The sequence below is a fragment of the Lathyrus oleraceus genome, chromosome 1 (assembly GCF_024323335.1).
Source record: "Lathyrus oleraceus cultivar Zhongwan6 chromosome 1, CAAS_Psat_ZW6_1.0, whole genome shotgun sequence".
In the NCBI taxonomy this organism is placed as follows: Eukaryota; Viridiplantae; Streptophyta; class Magnoliopsida; order Fabales; family Fabaceae; genus Lathyrus; species Lathyrus oleraceus.
In genome coordinates this window covers 214,301,552-214,319,829 of record NC_066579.1, presented here as the reverse complement: position 1 = coordinate 214,319,829, position 18,278 = coordinate 214,301,552, and the positions used below count along the sequence as shown (strand labels likewise).

At 36.0% G+C, this 18,278-nt stretch overlaps 1 protein-coding gene across 1 annotated transcript; it reads right to left on the bottom strand.

The window, feature by feature from the left end:
• Nucleotides 1-2,480: 2,480 nt before the first annotated feature.
• LOC127100532 (uncharacterized) lies at nucleotides 2,481-4,002 on the bottom strand. Its single transcript, XM_051037750.1, has 4 exons — nucleotides 3,640-4,002; nucleotides 3,360-3,539; nucleotides 3,204-3,257; nucleotides 2,481-3,008 (listed from the first exon to the last, which is right to left on the bottom strand). The coding sequence occupies exons 1-4, from the start codon at nucleotides 4,000-4,002 to the stop codon at nucleotides 2,481-2,483; spliced, it is 1,125 nt and encodes a 374-aa protein (XP_050893707.1).
• Nucleotides 4,003-18,278: the final 14,276 nt, after the last annotated feature.

Below are 18,278 nucleotides of genomic sequence, written 5' to 3'. Positions count from 1 at the left end.
ACTTTCGATCTTACCCAACTATACTTCGGTTCTACTTTCGTAGTCACCGACTAAAATAAGTACTGAAAACTTGTTTCAAAATCAAAATAGCCCCTAAAGCATTTCTGTAGATACAAATAATGGAGTATCATCTCAACGATGATCCTTACATCCTAACCTATAAAGATTTAGCCATACATGGAAATAGAAAACAACAGTTGTAAAATTAATCATGTTTAAAAGAGTGAGTAAATAAAATGTGCAGGTTAAATAAGCAAGTATGTAAAAAAAATGAGACATGCAAATAAATAAAGTAAAGCATGCAAGATAAATAAAATGTAAATGTGAATAACTTGAATAAGAAACCTGCTCCAAAATCGGAGACTTTAATCTGGTACACTTGAAAAGAAAACTTAACTGGAAAGTAAAACAGCGGCAAGATTATTTGTACAGTGCTCCAACCTAACTACAACTCAAGTGCGATAACCCCCCTGATGTGACGGATTATCGCTTTTACAAGGGTGAACTTTAGGCTTAGTGTTGTGAACTAAGTTGGATGCCTTTTCGTGAAGTGAAAACGCCTATTTATAAAAGTTCTAAAAACCTAGCCAAAGACAAAACTATCCTCCAACTTCCCTTAGTGGAGTCGTGCCAACAAAGGTGGCGTCTTCCATCTCCACCAAGGAGCCCTCCGTGTGTGCAACATGGAAGGATCATGGGAAACGTGGCAGTTACCACCAGTTGACAGCTTACACGTCATGGCACCCTCCTTGGCAACCGCTATGCTGGGCGCCATGTGAACAAATTTCCACAAAAACTTCGATTTCTTGCTCGTTTGGCTTCGTTTCTTCACAAAAGGCTCCTGTAGGGAAAAATATCTGAAAATAGGACAAAAGGAAAACATAACACAAGAAAATGACAATAAAACCTAATAAGCATGTGAAATCTGAGTCAAATACACAATGTGTTTCAGTGTTATCAGTCTTCTCCATATCTTTCGGGGCCATTTTGATCTGATTGTAACCAGAGAACCCATCCATAAAAGAAAATACCAAGAATTGTACAGTGTTATCCACAAATACATCAATATGAGGAAGCGGGAAATCTTCCTTGGGGCTTGCTTTGTTCAAATCCTTATAATCAACACACATCCTTACCTTACCATCCTTCTTAGGCACAGGAACAATATTAGCCACCTATGGAGGGTAATAAGTAACCACCATAAAACATGCGTCGAACTGGTTTTGAACCTCATCTTTGATCTTCTTGGACATATCTGGGCGCGTCCTTAGAAGTTTCTGCTTGATAGGGGGACACTCTTCTTTCAAAGGTAGCTTACGCACCACAATATCTGTATCGAGCCCAAGCATGTCTTGGTAAGACAAAGCAAAGATATCAATGAACTCTCGCAACATTTTTATCAACCTGGTCTTCACACCTTCCTCTAAAGTAGCCCCTATCATGACCTCTTTCGCTTCGTCATCAGTTCTAAGATTCACAACCTCGATCGACTCTTGATGTAAATGGATGATCTTTTCTTCTTGCCTCAATAACGTTGATAACTCTTCAGGGAGTTCAAAATCTTCCTCACTTTCTTCTTTAGCATGGTAGATCTGGTTATCAAAGACATAATGAGCGACAGTAGAATCGTTATCAGTGGAATCCGGGATGGATGTGGATCTACATTAATGATGTTTTTATATTTTTTAGGAAGTGTGTGATGAAAAGAAACATTGCCGTTTTAAAAAAGAAAAACAAAATGAAAAATAAAGATAGAGAGAAAAGTATTTGAATGCAAAATGTTCTTTATTTAATGATAAAAATTGTAAATAAAAACATGGGGGCCCTACATGATTCACTACGCCTTGGGCAGAGTGTTGGAAATTTTTGCATGATAAAGAAAACAAAAAATAAATTTATTGTTGATTGAGTGTGACTTGGGTGATATCCTCATAAGACCAATTGTCGTGCTCCTCTTCTGGAACACTTCTGCGAATCCAGTTGTGAATATCATAATCACGGTAAACGTCGTCATCAACAACATTAGCTTGATCATCCTTGACGAAACCAGCACTAGAAAACTTCACCAGAGTGGAAGCTTGACCGACGGGACAGAAACCGAGACCAAACTTATCAAAATTTGGGGGAAGATCCAACACACGACCCCAACCTCCGGGGTGACCAGCTTCAACCACTGATGTAGCATCCTTCAGAGATGACATGGGAACGACATGCTTCTTCTCCTCAGAACGAGGAGCCTTGATTACTTAAATAGCTTCCAAAGCATGGAAAGTCTAATGAAACTCTCATTCAACCTCTACATAGCGGAAAGATGCCAAATGACTATGTAGAGTAATCACCTTGCCACCCACTGGGAACTTCATCTTCTGATGTAGAGTAGATGTTACAGCCCCTGCCCCATGAATCCAGGGTCGACCAAGAAAACAACAATAAGCAAGGTGTAAATCCATGACAAAGAAAGTTGTATCGAACACCTGAGGTTAAATTTTAACAGGTAAATCCACTTCACCAAACACTGCTCTTCGATATCCATCAAAAGCTTTGACTATCAAGTCACTCGGACGTAATTCAACACCCACATAGTCTATCTTCATCAAAGTCGACTTTGGTAGCATATTCAGAGATGATAAAGTGTCCACCAGCACACAAGATAAAGTAGTACCTTTACATTCCATGGAAATGTGCAGAGCTTTCTTATGGTTTCGCCCTTCAGGCGGGAGATCAACATCTGTGAAACCCAAGCCATTATCTGCTGATATACTATCCACAACCCCTTCTAACTGATTAATTGTAATATCTTGAGGAACAAAAGCGTAACACAACAACTTCACAAGATCATTTCTATGGGTCTCAGAACATAATAGCAAGTACAAAATTGAAATCTTGGACGGCGTATGACTCAAATGATCCACAACTTTATAATCACTTTTTCTAATTATCCTCAACAACTCTTCAACTTCTTGGGAGGAAGAAGCACTGGGCACTGCTCTTTGCTGAGGAACATTAATCTGCACAGGTTATTGGTTAGTTGCCATCACTTGTTTACCCTAAGCTTTCGCCAAGGGATCAACATTATCTTGTGTACTTGGTGAAAGGAAGACTCTACCTCTTTTTGTAATTCTTTCTGTACCAGCCAAATTACCAATACTCAAACTATATTCCACGCATGGCTTCTCTTTGGAAGACTTCTCCTCTTGCTTTACCCCATGATAGTAAACATCAGAACCATATTTCCATGTCACTGCCTTCTCACTAGACTATGGAATAGGACTAGGTAAAGTAATAGTCAAGGGAGTTGGTATATCCGGAGCTAGAATATTAATCGCAATATACATAATGGGGATTACTACAACATCTACTTTTTCTATCTTCTTATCTTTCCCAATTCTGTCAAACTGTAAAAACCCTTCGGTAATCAAACTCTGAATTCCTGCTTTCAGATCATCACAACCTTCTGGCTGACTCTTGCATTTGATACATTCGGGAACACAACCAGGATAGACATCATCCTTAACCAAATACTCTTTAACAAATGGTAACTGAGTAGTCACCAAATGCACATTCATGATTAAATTCAAATCTTCGTCCAACGACATTAACAATTGGTCCATTATGCATAGGCATCAGATTGTGGATAACATTGGGCCCATTATCTTGAGTGAACTGAATCGATTTTGAGTCCAACAAATTTTGTGTTGCATACTTCAACGCAAATAAATTCTCCACATCATGACCCACACCACCAGAATGAAATTCGCACCGAGCATTAGGATTGTAATTTGCAGGAAGCCTCTCAAAAGGAGCCAGCCTATTTCTCAGATTAACCAACTTGAGTTTAAGTAGATGTTGGAGAACTTGAGAATAAGACATAGGAATAGGATCAAACACCTTCTCAGGTCTTGGTTGTCTCGGAAGATTGTAGTTACGACGAGGAGAATTTTGTTGCCGCTGATACTGGGATTGTTGCTGTGGTTGAGGAGTTGCGGCGACTGGTATAGTCATATCATTCACTTGTTGTTGTTGTTGTTTAATTCTTCCTCGATCCCTCTAAGAGTACACTGCACTAGAATCATTTTCCTTCTTCTTGGGGTACCCACTGAACGACTTCTTACCACTTCCACTTACAGAACTACTTGCACTAGCAGATGGATTTTGCCCATCTTCAAACCAACTTCAATTATTTCTCCCGCCATTACCCACTCAGAAAACCCAACATAGGTATTCCCTACCATTCTATCATAATACAGACTTTAAAGAGTGCCCATGAACATATCAACAATTTCTCTCTCCATCATCGGAGGTTGAACTCGAGCAGCTAACTCACGCCATTTCTGAGCGTACTCTTTAAAAGACTCATTTGGGCCCTGGGTCAAACTTTGCAAATGAGTCTTATTAGGAGAAATGTCAATGTTTTATTGATAATTCCTCACAAATTCCTAGACCAAATCTCTCCAATTATAGACATAGGTTCTCTCCAAATGCATATACAATTCAAGGGATGCCCCAAATAGGGTATCCTGGAAGAAATGCTTAAATAGCCTTTCATCCTCTGAATACACAGACATCTTGCGGTAGTAAGATTTCACATGATTTTTAGGACAAGTTGTGTCGTTATATTTGTCAAGAACAGGAACTTTGAACTTTGGTGGAACCCTCACTCCTGGTTCCAGCCCCAGGTTATTAGCATCCATCCCGATAACTCCTTGGCCTTCTACTGCCTTCAACCTTTCTTCCAGCATACGGTACTTCCTATCTTCAGCAGGAAAACCTAAATCATTGTTGTGCATAGAGTACATGTCTTCATTACGGTCCATCTCTAATTCTTGTACCTAAGGATTCCCCCTCCCATTTGTATGCCACAACATCTCTCCAGCAATGAGGTGTGGTCCATGATTAAATGGTGGAGGTGGTGGAAAATGACCTTGGTTTCCATGCAGACATTGATTACGGGCGATATTCTGATAATCATTAGCATGTTGATTCATAGTGGCATTAGGACGAGGTTTCCCCACAAAGATATCTTTAAACATAAACTCAGGATGTTCATTCTCATTCTGAACCACTCGAGGTCTCTCAACAAGAGCCCTTAACTCCTTTTGACCACGAGCCAAGTTGGTGATAACCTTCATAAATTGCGCCATTTTGGTGTCTACTTGAGTCCTCATCTCTACAAGGTCATCCTGAATCTATTCCATCTAGTAACGTTGGTTGCTTCTAGTGGAATACCGATGAAAAGTTGGATTTGCAATCTCTGCAAAGAAAAGCAGAATGAAGATAAGAAGACCATCCAGAAAACCTGTTATGCATGGGATATGAGTGCGTGAATGCATGGAATGTATGCAATGACATGTTTAAATATTTCCAGGGATATATAACTTCGATTCGAGTTATTTAAGCGAGGGAAAAGAAGATAAATAGTGAACACTGATAAATCAACCAACATATACATTAAACCGAAATAAAGCGTAATACAAATAGTTTACAAAAGAAACAACTAGCCCAAGGCCAACAATACAAAATAAAGAGACCCCATTAAAAACCCTGATGGTGATCACCACATGAAAAAGATAAGACAAAATCTAATCTTCCTAATCTATATAGGTCAAAGGCTCTCCCCTATAGAAATACTTCAAACTCCACTTTTGGGATTCACTGAACAACTTCCTTGTTCCTTCTTGATTGTGCCTTAGAACAAGACTTTGAATAACCACATCCTTTCGGAAAATCATGCCATCCAAGTACTAACACTACTAAATCAACTTCCCGCACTCGTTGCATTCTGCAAGCGGAATTTGTGTAGGATCATCATATTTTCCTTCCAACTGAACCTTCAGACTTGCCACTTCTTATACGACCTTCCCCAACTGAATGTTGCTTCCTTTAAGTTGAGTCTCCACTCCTAGCCTCTGAGTGTTATCCTCTTCAAACTGGATATCTTTAGCTTGGAGTTGCTTCTATAACTCTTCAATCTTAGCTCTGTATCTTTTCTCCATCTTGGCTTTGGATGCTTTAAGGAATTCATAATCTCTGAGCTTTAGCTTGATCTTCTCTTCAACTTTTCAAGAATCTTCTTATGAACTTCAATAGAAACAGACGTGCTTGCTCTACCATCTTCGAACCTTTGTTTCTTCTTAACTTTCACAACCCTTCCATTTCTCTTTGAACCTTCTTGAGCTTGTGAAACAATTGAGCTTTCCTTTGACTGGCCACAAGAATCTTCACCCATAACTCTTCATTCTTTGCAAGTAATCAGAGATTCTGAGCTTGAATCTGGTCATAGGATCCCTTGGGCACAAAATCTGGCTGGTCAGGCTCTTGCGGTACAAAGGAGCTTCTAGAGGGAAAGGCCAGTAACGATCTTTGTTCCTCTCCTCAATCCATTTAGCATAAGGTGAATAGACTGCAAAATCTTTCTTCCCAAAATAAGTTCCTTCTTTCATATGAATAATTCCCCATGCTTTGGAAGCTCTTTCCATCCATCCAATACTGTCAGGCACATCATAAAACAAGGATTCTTGCACATCTTTTTCCTCAGGGGGACCTTTCAAAGCATACCCTAATTGTCTTCGAGAAATAGTTGGATTGTAATTAATTCCACCCCTCATCCCTATGAGAGGTACATTGGGAAACTCTTTACATCTAAAGATCACTTCTTTACGTTCTGGTTTGCTCAAATTATGCTTGTACCAGTCAATGTCCATGGAAGTGAGTCCCACAAGCCTCTGGACTACTTCAAGGTGTCTTGGGTATCAACAAAAGCACATTGGCAAGGGAGATGACTTATAAACCAATGGTATAAAAATGGTTCACAATAATGAACGTCACCACCCTTCCCTTTGTAACTCCTAGAGTGCATGGAATAATAAAAATCTCCTAGGAGAGTTGGTATAAGATCCTTTTGAATGAAGATAGCAACAACATTCTCATCTATGAACGTCACTTCATTAGGAAAAAAACACTCCCATAAATGCAACAAGCTATAATGGCATTGAAAGCTTTCCAATCTCCCTTGTCAGCCATACCACAAGCTTCTTTTAACGGAAAACTCAAAGGATAACCACATACGCTCCTTTTCTTCTTAAAGTTAGCCTTCACAATAGATTCACTCAAATAAAGAGTAGTAACATCCTAAGCAGCATCAGGTTTCTTCATGGAAACATGAAAAGGAACTTGGTGCAAGATAGGGATATCCAAGATATTGGAGTACTCTTCCAAAGTAGGAGCTAACAGATAATCCAGGAACAAGAAACATCTCAAAGTGCGATCATAAAACTGTAACAAAGTATGAACGACATCCCTCTGGTAATCATTGAGAGGAGCTTCTGGGTAACCTAAAATCATCCCATAATCCTTATTAAAGACATCAAGATTAACAGGGGGAGACCTCTTAGCTTGCTTGAGAAGATCATCCAGAACTGGGCTTAGGAACTTGTAGATGATGTTGTATCTGTAATTGACCTTCTTAATAGTGCTCATCTTCAAAGACAACTTAACAACAAGATTCGAAGACTAGAAAACCTGGAAATAAAAGGACATGCATGTCAAAATGATGTCAACAAATGCTTATGAATGCAATGGGATCAAGGTTTCCATAAAATCTGAGCAACTGATGTGCTGAAAACAGAAAAGGGTCAAATGTAACAGGGTCAAAGGTTCGATGTTATTTCTGATTCTGAGAAAACCGAGTATGATGAAGGCTTGCTTCCCTGTAAGCCCCACCCCAACTCACATGTAGGTTCTATTCTTAGATAAAACAGAGGTTCCTAATGGCCACCAGAGTCGTGAATCCTCTATGAACAACACGTTGTCTGATGCACAAAGGGTGCAGGACAAAAGAATTCTCAAGAAAACCTCGTATGGGTGTGGTATATCATGTATTCTTATACGTGTCAAGGGACACAAGACTTGACATGAGTATCCACTCTAATCCTATATGTACAATGGCCTGGGTAATGGGCCTTTTACCTTAATGTAACATCCACTCTCCAAAGAAACAACAACGCAACAGTAGCATATAATAATAACGAATAATCCAAATGCAAATGCATGCACAAAGTAATAGCAACAGAGAAATAGACAAACAACACCTAATAAAAAGAAAACAAACAAGATCTAGAACTGACATGCTATGAGATTTCCCTAGCAGAGTCGTTAGATGTCGTATCTCGGAGAAACGCGCACCTGAAAACAGAGTCACCACCAATGTTATTTATCCCCGGAGAGGGAAAGGAAACACTAAGTAAACCTTACAAAAGGGTGAATCTAATTGTCTTGCAACCAAGAGATGGGTGAGGGAGTCTGTAGTACTCTACATGATCCACCCTTGTTGTTCTAATCAAAGGGTGTGTCAAGTCTAAAGCTAGGTTGCAAAGGGAATGCATGAAAATGAATTATTAACAGATAAAAAGAAAAGATTTTTATTATTGCGCAGGTTTTACAACCCAATGCCTACGTATCAAAAAGAATTAGAGCACCGTAGTTCTTCTCAAAAACTTTGGTGTGTTGGTGTTTTTCTTTTTTGGTAACAACCCTTATTGAAAATTTTCATAAGAAAAGCCAAGTGGCAAAAGGAGTTTTAATTTGTTGAGTGTTTTTGTTGAAATAATACATTAGATGGTCCCTCAGAAGGTGGGGGTATATGTGTATTTCTCTCTTAATTGTGAAAGAGTTTCAATAGTATTAGAGTGTTTTTGAATTTGATTAAGAAAAGGTTTTATATTTAGAATGGGTGCAAAAGAGGAAAATACTAACAAAAGAGGAATCTCAATCTTACTTTTTGCCATGCAATGTGGACCTAAGGTTAGGACCAAGGGAAATTCTACCTAATGTTGTTATACCTAGATATCAATCTTAAGGTCTACTTATTTCAATCTTGACCAAGAAAGAACTAAAGAACCCTATGGAGATCATGCAATCAAACACTTAAACAAGGCGATAAAAGCCAACAAGTATCTCATGAACATGTAATTAGGTAAACACCTAGGTAAGTAATAAAACAAAACCATAAATAACATAAAGAGAACTTAAACTAGTAGAATTTATGTCATCAAAGAAAAATAAGATAAGAGATTGAAATTAAACAATCACACATCAAATGAGAAGTGAACACTTACTCACACATAGGCACTTAAACAAGACCTAAAACAAAACCTACTTAAACAAGCAAGCATCAGAGATGAAAAGATATGCAAATAGGTGAATACCCAAGCAAGAAAAAAGGTAGAAGGAAAGATGTTAATTGAACAACCACACATAAAACCATAGGTAGAAAGAGTTAAGGCATATAATAGAGTAACATCTCCTAACCTAAGGACCATTCTACTTAAATAAGTGAGGAGGCAAAGCACTCAAACAAAGATTAACCAATCAAATAGATATGTTATCAAACAATCATGGGGTAACAACTTATCATCAAAGTAAGCATTTAGACATGTTAATCAAATCCCTAAGGGTCATGCATAAGATGTTTTGGCATTAGAAAACCCAAAAGAAAGCAAACACTTAAACAAGCTAGCATGCAAGGCTACAAGTGTAGAATGCTTAACTTAACATGATATAAGTAGGTGACTTGAATTGATTGGGATGAGAAAACATATAAGTCAGAAACTAAGACACAATAAACTCATTATCATCAACTAATCATGCTTTGGAAAGAAGAGTCACAAACTTTCATAAAGGCGAGGTCACAAACAACCCTAATTGGAAACTAGTTCTTTAGTCTAGGTGCCAATAAGCAAAGACAAAGAGAAGGGACATAGTGAACAAAGAAGAGGTAAGAATGGACAAGATAATCAACTTAAACATGTATCTTGTGGCATATAAAAACTCCTAACAAGAATTGAATTCAAGTCGAAATCATTGAAGTAAGCAAACATCCAATCATGCCGACAAGAAAAGTCAACAATTCTTAACCAAGAAGGATGGGCAAAAGGGAAATAGAAAAGAGAAGTCAATATATTTAAACATGACATTAACATATGATAGACTTATAATCATCATCAAATTATCATATCAAACCACATTCAAAGAGGGAGGCAAAAGATGAACATGGTGAAACTAAACATGCGTCTAAATGGAAACAAACATCATGTTAAGCAAAAGTGAAGGTGAAACATGGAAATTAAGTGTCAAAACCCACAAGTGAGAAACAAATGGCATGTTATATCAATTATGTAAGCCAACCAAACATTGAGAAGTCATGGCACATGTTATGCTTAAAGAAAGATCACAAAGTGAGCAAACAAATATCATGAAAAAAACTCAATTGTAACCTCAAACAAAAGGAAAGACCTATAAAAATGAGTAAAGGGGTTCTACCTCATGGTATCTCAATCAACAACAAAATATAACATTAAACCTTAAATGGTTGCACAAGTGCATTCCCTAAACAAACAAGCAATGAAAACAAAGGCCAACCAAATAGGCATGCATTGTATCACACAAGAGAAATATTTAGGAGGCTCTAAAAAATGGGTGAAAATAATCAAAACATCATGAAGTCACTCAAACAACCAACCAAAGTCCACAAACATCTCAACAAGTAAGCATGCAATCAAGGTTCATAAAGACACAATACTCTTGCAATACACATTCAAACCCTAGGTATATATGTGTCTAAAGATGCTCAAGAGGTTGGCTCAAGAACAAGTCCAAAGTGGTATCAAACATCAAGCACTACCATCCATCATTGATCATACAAGTCAAGCATTAAAAATGAATTCAAACATGACCCAAAATTCATGATTAAACTACCAAAATAAAACCCAAATGTCCTACATACAAGTGCCTAAGTGTGAAAAGTTGGAGTGAAAAATCAAAGGGAATCATCAAGAACCAAACCCTAGTTCAAAAACTAGGTCAAGCCAAACACATTTCATAATATAATTAAAATGAACTATTAAAACAATTAGAAAAATAAAATATAAAATATAAAAAATTAAATAACATGTTAAAATATAATCATGAATTTTTGGTGAATTTTTGGAGTATTGGAAGTGATAAAATAAAATCAGAATAGATAAATAAAATAAAAGAAATAAAAAGAAGCCTAATGGGTAATGGAGGTGCATGAGTAAAAATGGAAACAAGTGGATAATAGTTAAAACACACGCATGGGCCAAAACCAGGGGGGTGGGGTAAGTGAAATCATACGACCCATGACCCAATTCCAATAATCTTATTTAAAAAAAGGGGCGTGACATTTTAAAATGAACGAAATAATCATTTGACTCGGTGTCAACCGGTTCCATGTAATAAGTCACAAAAGACAAAAATAAGCGCCAGCCAATCAAAGTGCTCCACATATCATCTTTAACCTCAGTCCAAAAATGAAATACGACATGAACCTTAATCCCATACACCAACTTCAGCCATTCATAACTTCATCCACAGTTTATAAAAATAAATGAAACCAAAAGCAAAGATGCAAATCTAGTGGAGTAGAACATCACCATCTGGAGCAAAGCTTAAAAAGGTGGATAAATCATGGATAAAGTTGGCACGAAATCAAGCAAAACACATTATTTTCACAAAGTTTCAGCAACCCAAACATCCATAATTCAAACATTCAAGCTAAAACATCATGTTGAACCACTCACATACAACATATCCAAGCTACTCATGGCATGCTAAGATCCAAAATGAAGGAGATGAAATGAAAAGAAGCTTACCTAGTGGAGAAGGTCTACTTCCTATTGTGCTTGTTTGGGCTTCAGAAATCCCACCAACAGAGCTTTGTGATCTTCAAATGAAAGGAATGGAGCAGGAGAAATAGAGAGGCAAGAGCTTTCAATGGAGAAAATGCTTTCAAGCTTAAAAAATGAAGATCATATTCTCTCTCCTCAATGGCGTCCCTCCATAAAATTAGGTCATGAAGGTCTTATATAGGGTATACATAATGCGGTTCAATGCTTTCCAAGTATGGAATTCTGTTCAGGGGCATGTTGGGAAGTTTATATGCAAAAAGAAAAGTGAAACGGTGAGCTTCATTTCATGATGTTTTGACGGCATGCTTAGTGCGTTATGGCTATGAGAAGTGGGGTGAAAAAGATCCATGTAGGTTGGGACGTGAGAGGGGACAGAAACACCATGTTGCACACTTGAAATATTCCTCTCTTTTTGCCAAATGCGTGAGAACCAAATCATGCATGGAGATTGCTTGTTTGGGCCATTTGAGGAAAGAAAAAGAAGGTGGTGCATATCATGGAATGAATATTTTTGAGTTATTTGGAGAAAAGTGTGCAAAACTTGGTTAATGCATGACTTTACCTTAACCTCAAACATGTCCATGCAACCAACTTGGCACGAATGCAACTTGGAGTGTGCTCAACCAAAATTCACAAACTTGATACCAATGGGCAAGAGGGAAGATCAAGTAACATTTTTCATGTTGAAGGAAACTTGAAATGAAGCCTCTAAAACTCCTTAAAATTTCCATGAACTTTCTTGAAAAACCTGACTTGAAATACTTAGAAAAGTTTCTAAGTGTTGGACATTTAATGACTTTGAATCATAAATCTTCCAATGATCATAACTTGAACCATGATGCTCCAAATACTTCAAACTTGATATATCCGTAAAGCTTAGAGAAAGGAGAACAACTTTATTGTTAAGGTCAATTATATTTGGAGGTTTGATCATATGGAACATTGGCCATGAAGATAGCTGATCATTAACATTAAACTTGCCAAAAATAGTAAGTTCCCATGAAACCCTAATTCCCAAATTAGGCAACTTTGATAAATCTCTTGATTTTCCTGATTCTTGTGATTCCAATTGGACAAATCTCAACCATTGACCATATTTGACTAATGAGACCCAAGTTTGACCTTAAAAAGTCAAGAGTTGACTTTTGGGTTGCACAATTGACTTTTGTTCTACACATTCGACTCTTCTTCCGTCTTGATCAATTGACCTTCTTCTGATTACATCTATAACAACCCGTATAGTATATATCTAGAATAATATCATACAAGTGTTAATGATTGGTACTGATCCAACATAAGTGCTTAATGGCATCAATATATATATACATGTCCAAACTAAAAGCATCAATGGAACATGTTATACAATAATGCCTAACAATAAGAATCTAAGAACTATGTGCAATATCTTCATTGCACACCACTCCACAGCGGAAGATCATGATAAACAGCATCCCTTGAAACATCCATAACAACTTCTCATAGATTCAACCTGTAAGGATTACCTAAAAAATAACAACAATAATGGGATGAGATAATAATCTCAGTGAGTTCTCCTATCCTATGGGTCCACTCGGCTCTACCGGGGTTTCTAATTAATATTCAACTCATATCCAACTCAAGTCAACAAGGGAACGAAGACTTGAGAGTTGGGGAAACTATCTCGCAATTGTATGGCAACATGCATCTGAGTTCTCATAACTCAACCTCGATCATTATTCAGATCATAAAACATCAATTCCCGAACGGACTTACGTCTAAGCCAGGCCCGATTCATGCATGCTCGTATGATTAGACTTTCGTGGTGGATATCCGGTTCCCCTGTGGGACTTAAACCCACTTTGTGAACCATCACTCGTATGGGACTTTACCCACTTTGAGTTTCTTTCACCGTATGGGCCTTATCCCACTTTGGTGTCCACCTTTCCCCCATGTCCGCCATGGTTGGGGCTCATACCCAATTGAGGCTTGAATCATTGGTCCCACATCCCAATGCTTACACGTCTAAGCATACCAATAGAGATGTGTACCATCACAGAAAAACACACATTCTGAATACATGATTTGTTTCACGAATCATCGGTTCCACGAACCATAACAAAATTCATCAATCATAGGTGACTTCATTCACCACAATACACAACAATAACATGGCATGTTCCATACAATGCGTCTCATTCTCAACCATGGCAACAATTCCTCCACGACCTCCACATAAGCGTCGTACGAATGAATACCGTATTCTCATACATATATCACACATGTTCCATAACCTAGATTATCTTTCTAAGTTATTAATCAAGTTATTCTCCTAGGTTTCCTCACTCATCTTTGTAAGGTTTTTAATCATGTTATTTCACCTTCAACATAACAACCAAATTTAACTTTCACCATAATATAATTCATAGCATTTATAAATCACATAGTATTTTATAACATGGAACAATAATAATAGCCATTTATGTTATCTTTCTAACGCATCCGTCCGTGTCCAAAATGGAGTTATAACCCTCAATTAATTCATTAGTCTATCTTAATCAAGATTTAGATTAACATTTATTCATTGCATAAGTATTTAACAACAACATCTTTTGCCTAGTGGTAAGGCTTGTACAATTCCAAGGAGGTCCCAGGTTCGAACCCCATTGGTGACATATTTTGATTTATCAAATAATTTATTCATGTCAATAGATTGATCAAACGAATCAATCGATTGAATGTGCATTATTCTCAAAAATTTCACTAAACCAATCGATTGATTGGAAGGACCAATCAGAAATCCACTTCTTTCCTTAAATAACTACTATATTATTTTCCTTTCCATCTACCCTTTTTACATAACATGATTCTTCAATAACAATCAACACTCAAGGATTTCTCAACCTCATAAACCCATGCTCATAACAACAACAACAACAACCATGTTCAATCACAACAACACCATAATCATAAAAGACATGGTTAACTCATGATTCATGGAATATTTCATGAATAACTTATATTTTTATGAATTCATGTGATTGACCTCCATAACTTCAACAACAAAACACATTAGCATCAAATAATCAAGAATCACAACTTCAACAACAACAACAACATGATATCAACACATATCATGGATGAGAAGTATGAACACAACAAGTTCATCACAAATTCACACAAATCCTAACCCCCCAAACATAGGTTATTTTCCCCCAAATGCTAAATCTATCTAAGAACTCACCTTGGACACATGGAGATGGTGAAGATGGTGAGTAGAAAGTGGTGATGATGATGATGAAGATCACATGATGATGGTGGTGGTGGTTTCCTTCCTCTTCTTCTCTTCTTCTTCTTCCTCTTTTCCTCTTTTCCTCTTTCTCTCCTCTTCCCTTTCTTTCTTTTCTTTCTGATATCTCTCCACTTCCCTACCTACTCTTCTTATCCTTATCCTTTCTTTTCTTTTCCACCACACAAATATATATAACATAATATATATATAATATTAAGGAGTAATAAAATATCCCAATTGATATTTTATCTTCCAGTACCAATTGACCAATTATTAATGTTACCAAAAATGTCCTCTCTTGTACTTATTAATATTGGTCTGTCTCTTTTATTAATAATTAATCTCTTCAGAGTTCACTAGTTACTCTATTGGTCCCAATTGATAACAGTTAGAGCACATAAGAGCTACAATTGTCACAACTAACAAAAGATAGGTGTAACACGGTGGGAGAACTGACTTTAGTTAAATGTTGCGGATAGCAAGAGTCGCCACCGACTTTTATTTTATCCAAAAGGAAAGGACATAAAAGAACAGGAAAGACCTTAAAAAGATTTTGAGTTCGGGGGGTAGGTTATACAAAGGGAAGGTATTATCACCCTTTATATCCATGGTTATCCATGGGCTCTTAGTTACTTAGCTCACTTTGTTTGTTTGCAAGAGTGTAGTGTGTGATTAGAAAAATTTCTTGAAGTACTTTGTAATGACCCTCGTATGGGTGTATACAAAGCCTAGTTTAGAAATTGTGAGGTGTAAAAGTAATTTTGAAAAGTGTGAGCAAGTAACTATGAGATACCTACCCTAGATTAAGTCTTTCGTGTTCTCGTATATTCTTTCAATGGTAAGATTGTCCCTATTATTAAGGAATAGGTAGTCATTACCTCGGATGTGTTTAAGGGACGGGCGTAGGGTCATCGTATGGTCAATGAAGGCAACATAAGAGGTGTCTTTAGCAACTCGTAGGGACTATCATCATATTTACCGAAGGGACAAGATCATTATATCGTAGGCAACCTCGTAGGGACTTGATCTTTTAAGTTTATAGGGACTTGATGATTTTTCTGTTTGAAGGGACTTTGCTTAAGACACCCCTATTTTCGAGGGATTTGACCATTTAAAGAAGGCAACCAAGAGGAATACCCTAGGAAGTACAGATGGCGATCAAAGATCGACTTACGTGTGTGAGTGTTATTTTTCAGATATTTGTCTTGAATTTAATTTTCTAAGTTCAATTATTTACAGTTAGTTTTTTGCACTCCCTAAATTACTAACCACGCAATAAATATTTACAAAAATAAAAGCAGGAAAAATAAATTCCTAAACTATTACATGGCTATGGGACAGATACATAATAATCAGGCGAGAAAGAATAAATTTACAACCTATACATTTGTTCCTAATATTATAAATAAAACAAAATTAAAATAAGGAAAATAATGAAGCAAAAATAGAATAGATAAAAGCAAATAATAATAAAATAATAAATAAACAATGGTAATAAAGCAATAATAAAATAACAATAATAATAAAGTGATAATAAAAAGGTTAGAATTTTAAAAGAAATTATTTTAAGTTAAACAAGTTAGATTTTTTTAGAAGTTATTAGAAAAATATGAGTTTAAAATAAATTAGTAATAATAAAAAAATTTAAAATATATTAATGTACAAATTATAAAATAAAAGAGTTATATGAAAAATATTAAGTTTGTTATTTACAAAATAAATAAAGGTTATAGAAAATATCAAATTATTAGATTAATAGGTTTATTATTATTATTCAATTAGAAAAATGGTCAATTAGATTTTATTTACAAAATATATAAGGATTTATTATTATAAGTAAGTAATAAAAAAAAGTTATTAAAATAGTTAGTATTTATTATTTATTTACAAAAAAAAAATAAAGGTTATAGAAAAATATTAAATAATTAATTTAGTAGGTTTTCACGCCCTACATTACTAAACCACGGAGTTAATATAGGATCAATGGCAGGAATTTAAATGGCAGAAAAATAAATGGCAGAAAACTATAATGGCAGAAAATCAATGGCAGAAAATAAAACCCTAATTATTACAACGCTTTGGTGCAGTTACATAATAAAGATGGCGAAAAGTAAAACTGAAAATATTACAAGTTAAAACTTAAAATATTACAAGGGCGAAGCAGTTACAGTGTATGAATAACATAAATATGAGCGAAAATAGGAAGTAATAATAAGGTTTGTTAAGGTTTAAGAAAAGGTTTATGGTTGAGAGGAAACAACACGGTTAAAGTTTTAGGTTTGAAATTTAGAGTTTGTGGCGAAATTGTCAGGGTTTAGGAAAAATCAGGGTAGTTAGTTATGAAAAAAAATGTGCAGATCTAAATATATGTATATATATATAAAAAAATGAATTAAAAAAAACAACGGCATTGCTAGCGCAAAATTGCGATCATCGCAACTGGATCGGATAACACAAATGTCACGCCTCATACACGTATATGTGAAAACGGCGTATTGACACGATCCGATCCGAAAACATAATCAAATATATCAACAAAATAGATAAAGTATATATCATATATAAACTAATACCAAACTGTGTGTACGATAGTATAGATCAGCCACTCTCAGTTTCCCTTTTTTGTTCTGTCTTTCGGCCTCTCTCTATCAGTCATGCTAGTAAATATATATAGGAACAAATTAGGTTAATGATAATGGGCCTAAGTTTATTTTGAAACCCAATATTAAATTAAAAACTGAATAAAGTTAAATAATTAAAATAGTTAAAATTAAAATAAAAACTAATTAACCTATTTATTTATTCTAGACCTAATATAAAAATAAATAGACTCAAAAAAATAAAAGTCGGGCACCAAAATGCTCGAAAAAATAAAATGAACACGTCAAAATAATCAGCGCGAAATAAATGACTCGGAAAAATACAGCGTTTGGTCGGATTTTGAAATAAAAAGTATGAGCGTTTAAACTGCTCAGACTGATCAACATATGACCAAAAATAGTCGTAAAAATATTTTTAGCATGTCAAATTAAACCACGTGAACCGCAGATTAATGTTACCGACATTTGCAAACTTAAACTTGACATTTTTTCGTTGACTAATTTTAGGCACAGTTAAAAAGTTAATTTTACCAGTCTGTTTGTAAATTCCGAGAAATTATTCCGGCTAAGATTTAGACAGAAAAAAAATGTTATGCTATGAAGATGATGCAAATGAATGTGAAACAAAAAAAAAATTGGTTAGAGTTAAAAATAGAGGGCTAATTTTGGGGTGCAACAGCTGCCCCTGTTCAATTTTCTGAAACC

Coding starts and splice junctions, on each gene's coding strand:
- LOC127100532 (XM_051037750.1), bottom strand. CDS start 4,002: ATGACTATACCAGTCGCCGCAACTCCTCAACCACAGCAACAATCCCAG. Junction 3,540..3,639: donor CTCAAGATAATGGGCCCAAT/GTTATCCACAAT, acceptor GTGACTACTCAG/TTACCATTTGTTAAAGAGTA. Junction 3,009..3,203: donor CTGATGTTTACTATCATGGG/GTAAAGCAAGAG, acceptor TAACCTGTGCAG/ATTAATGTTCCTCAGCAAAG.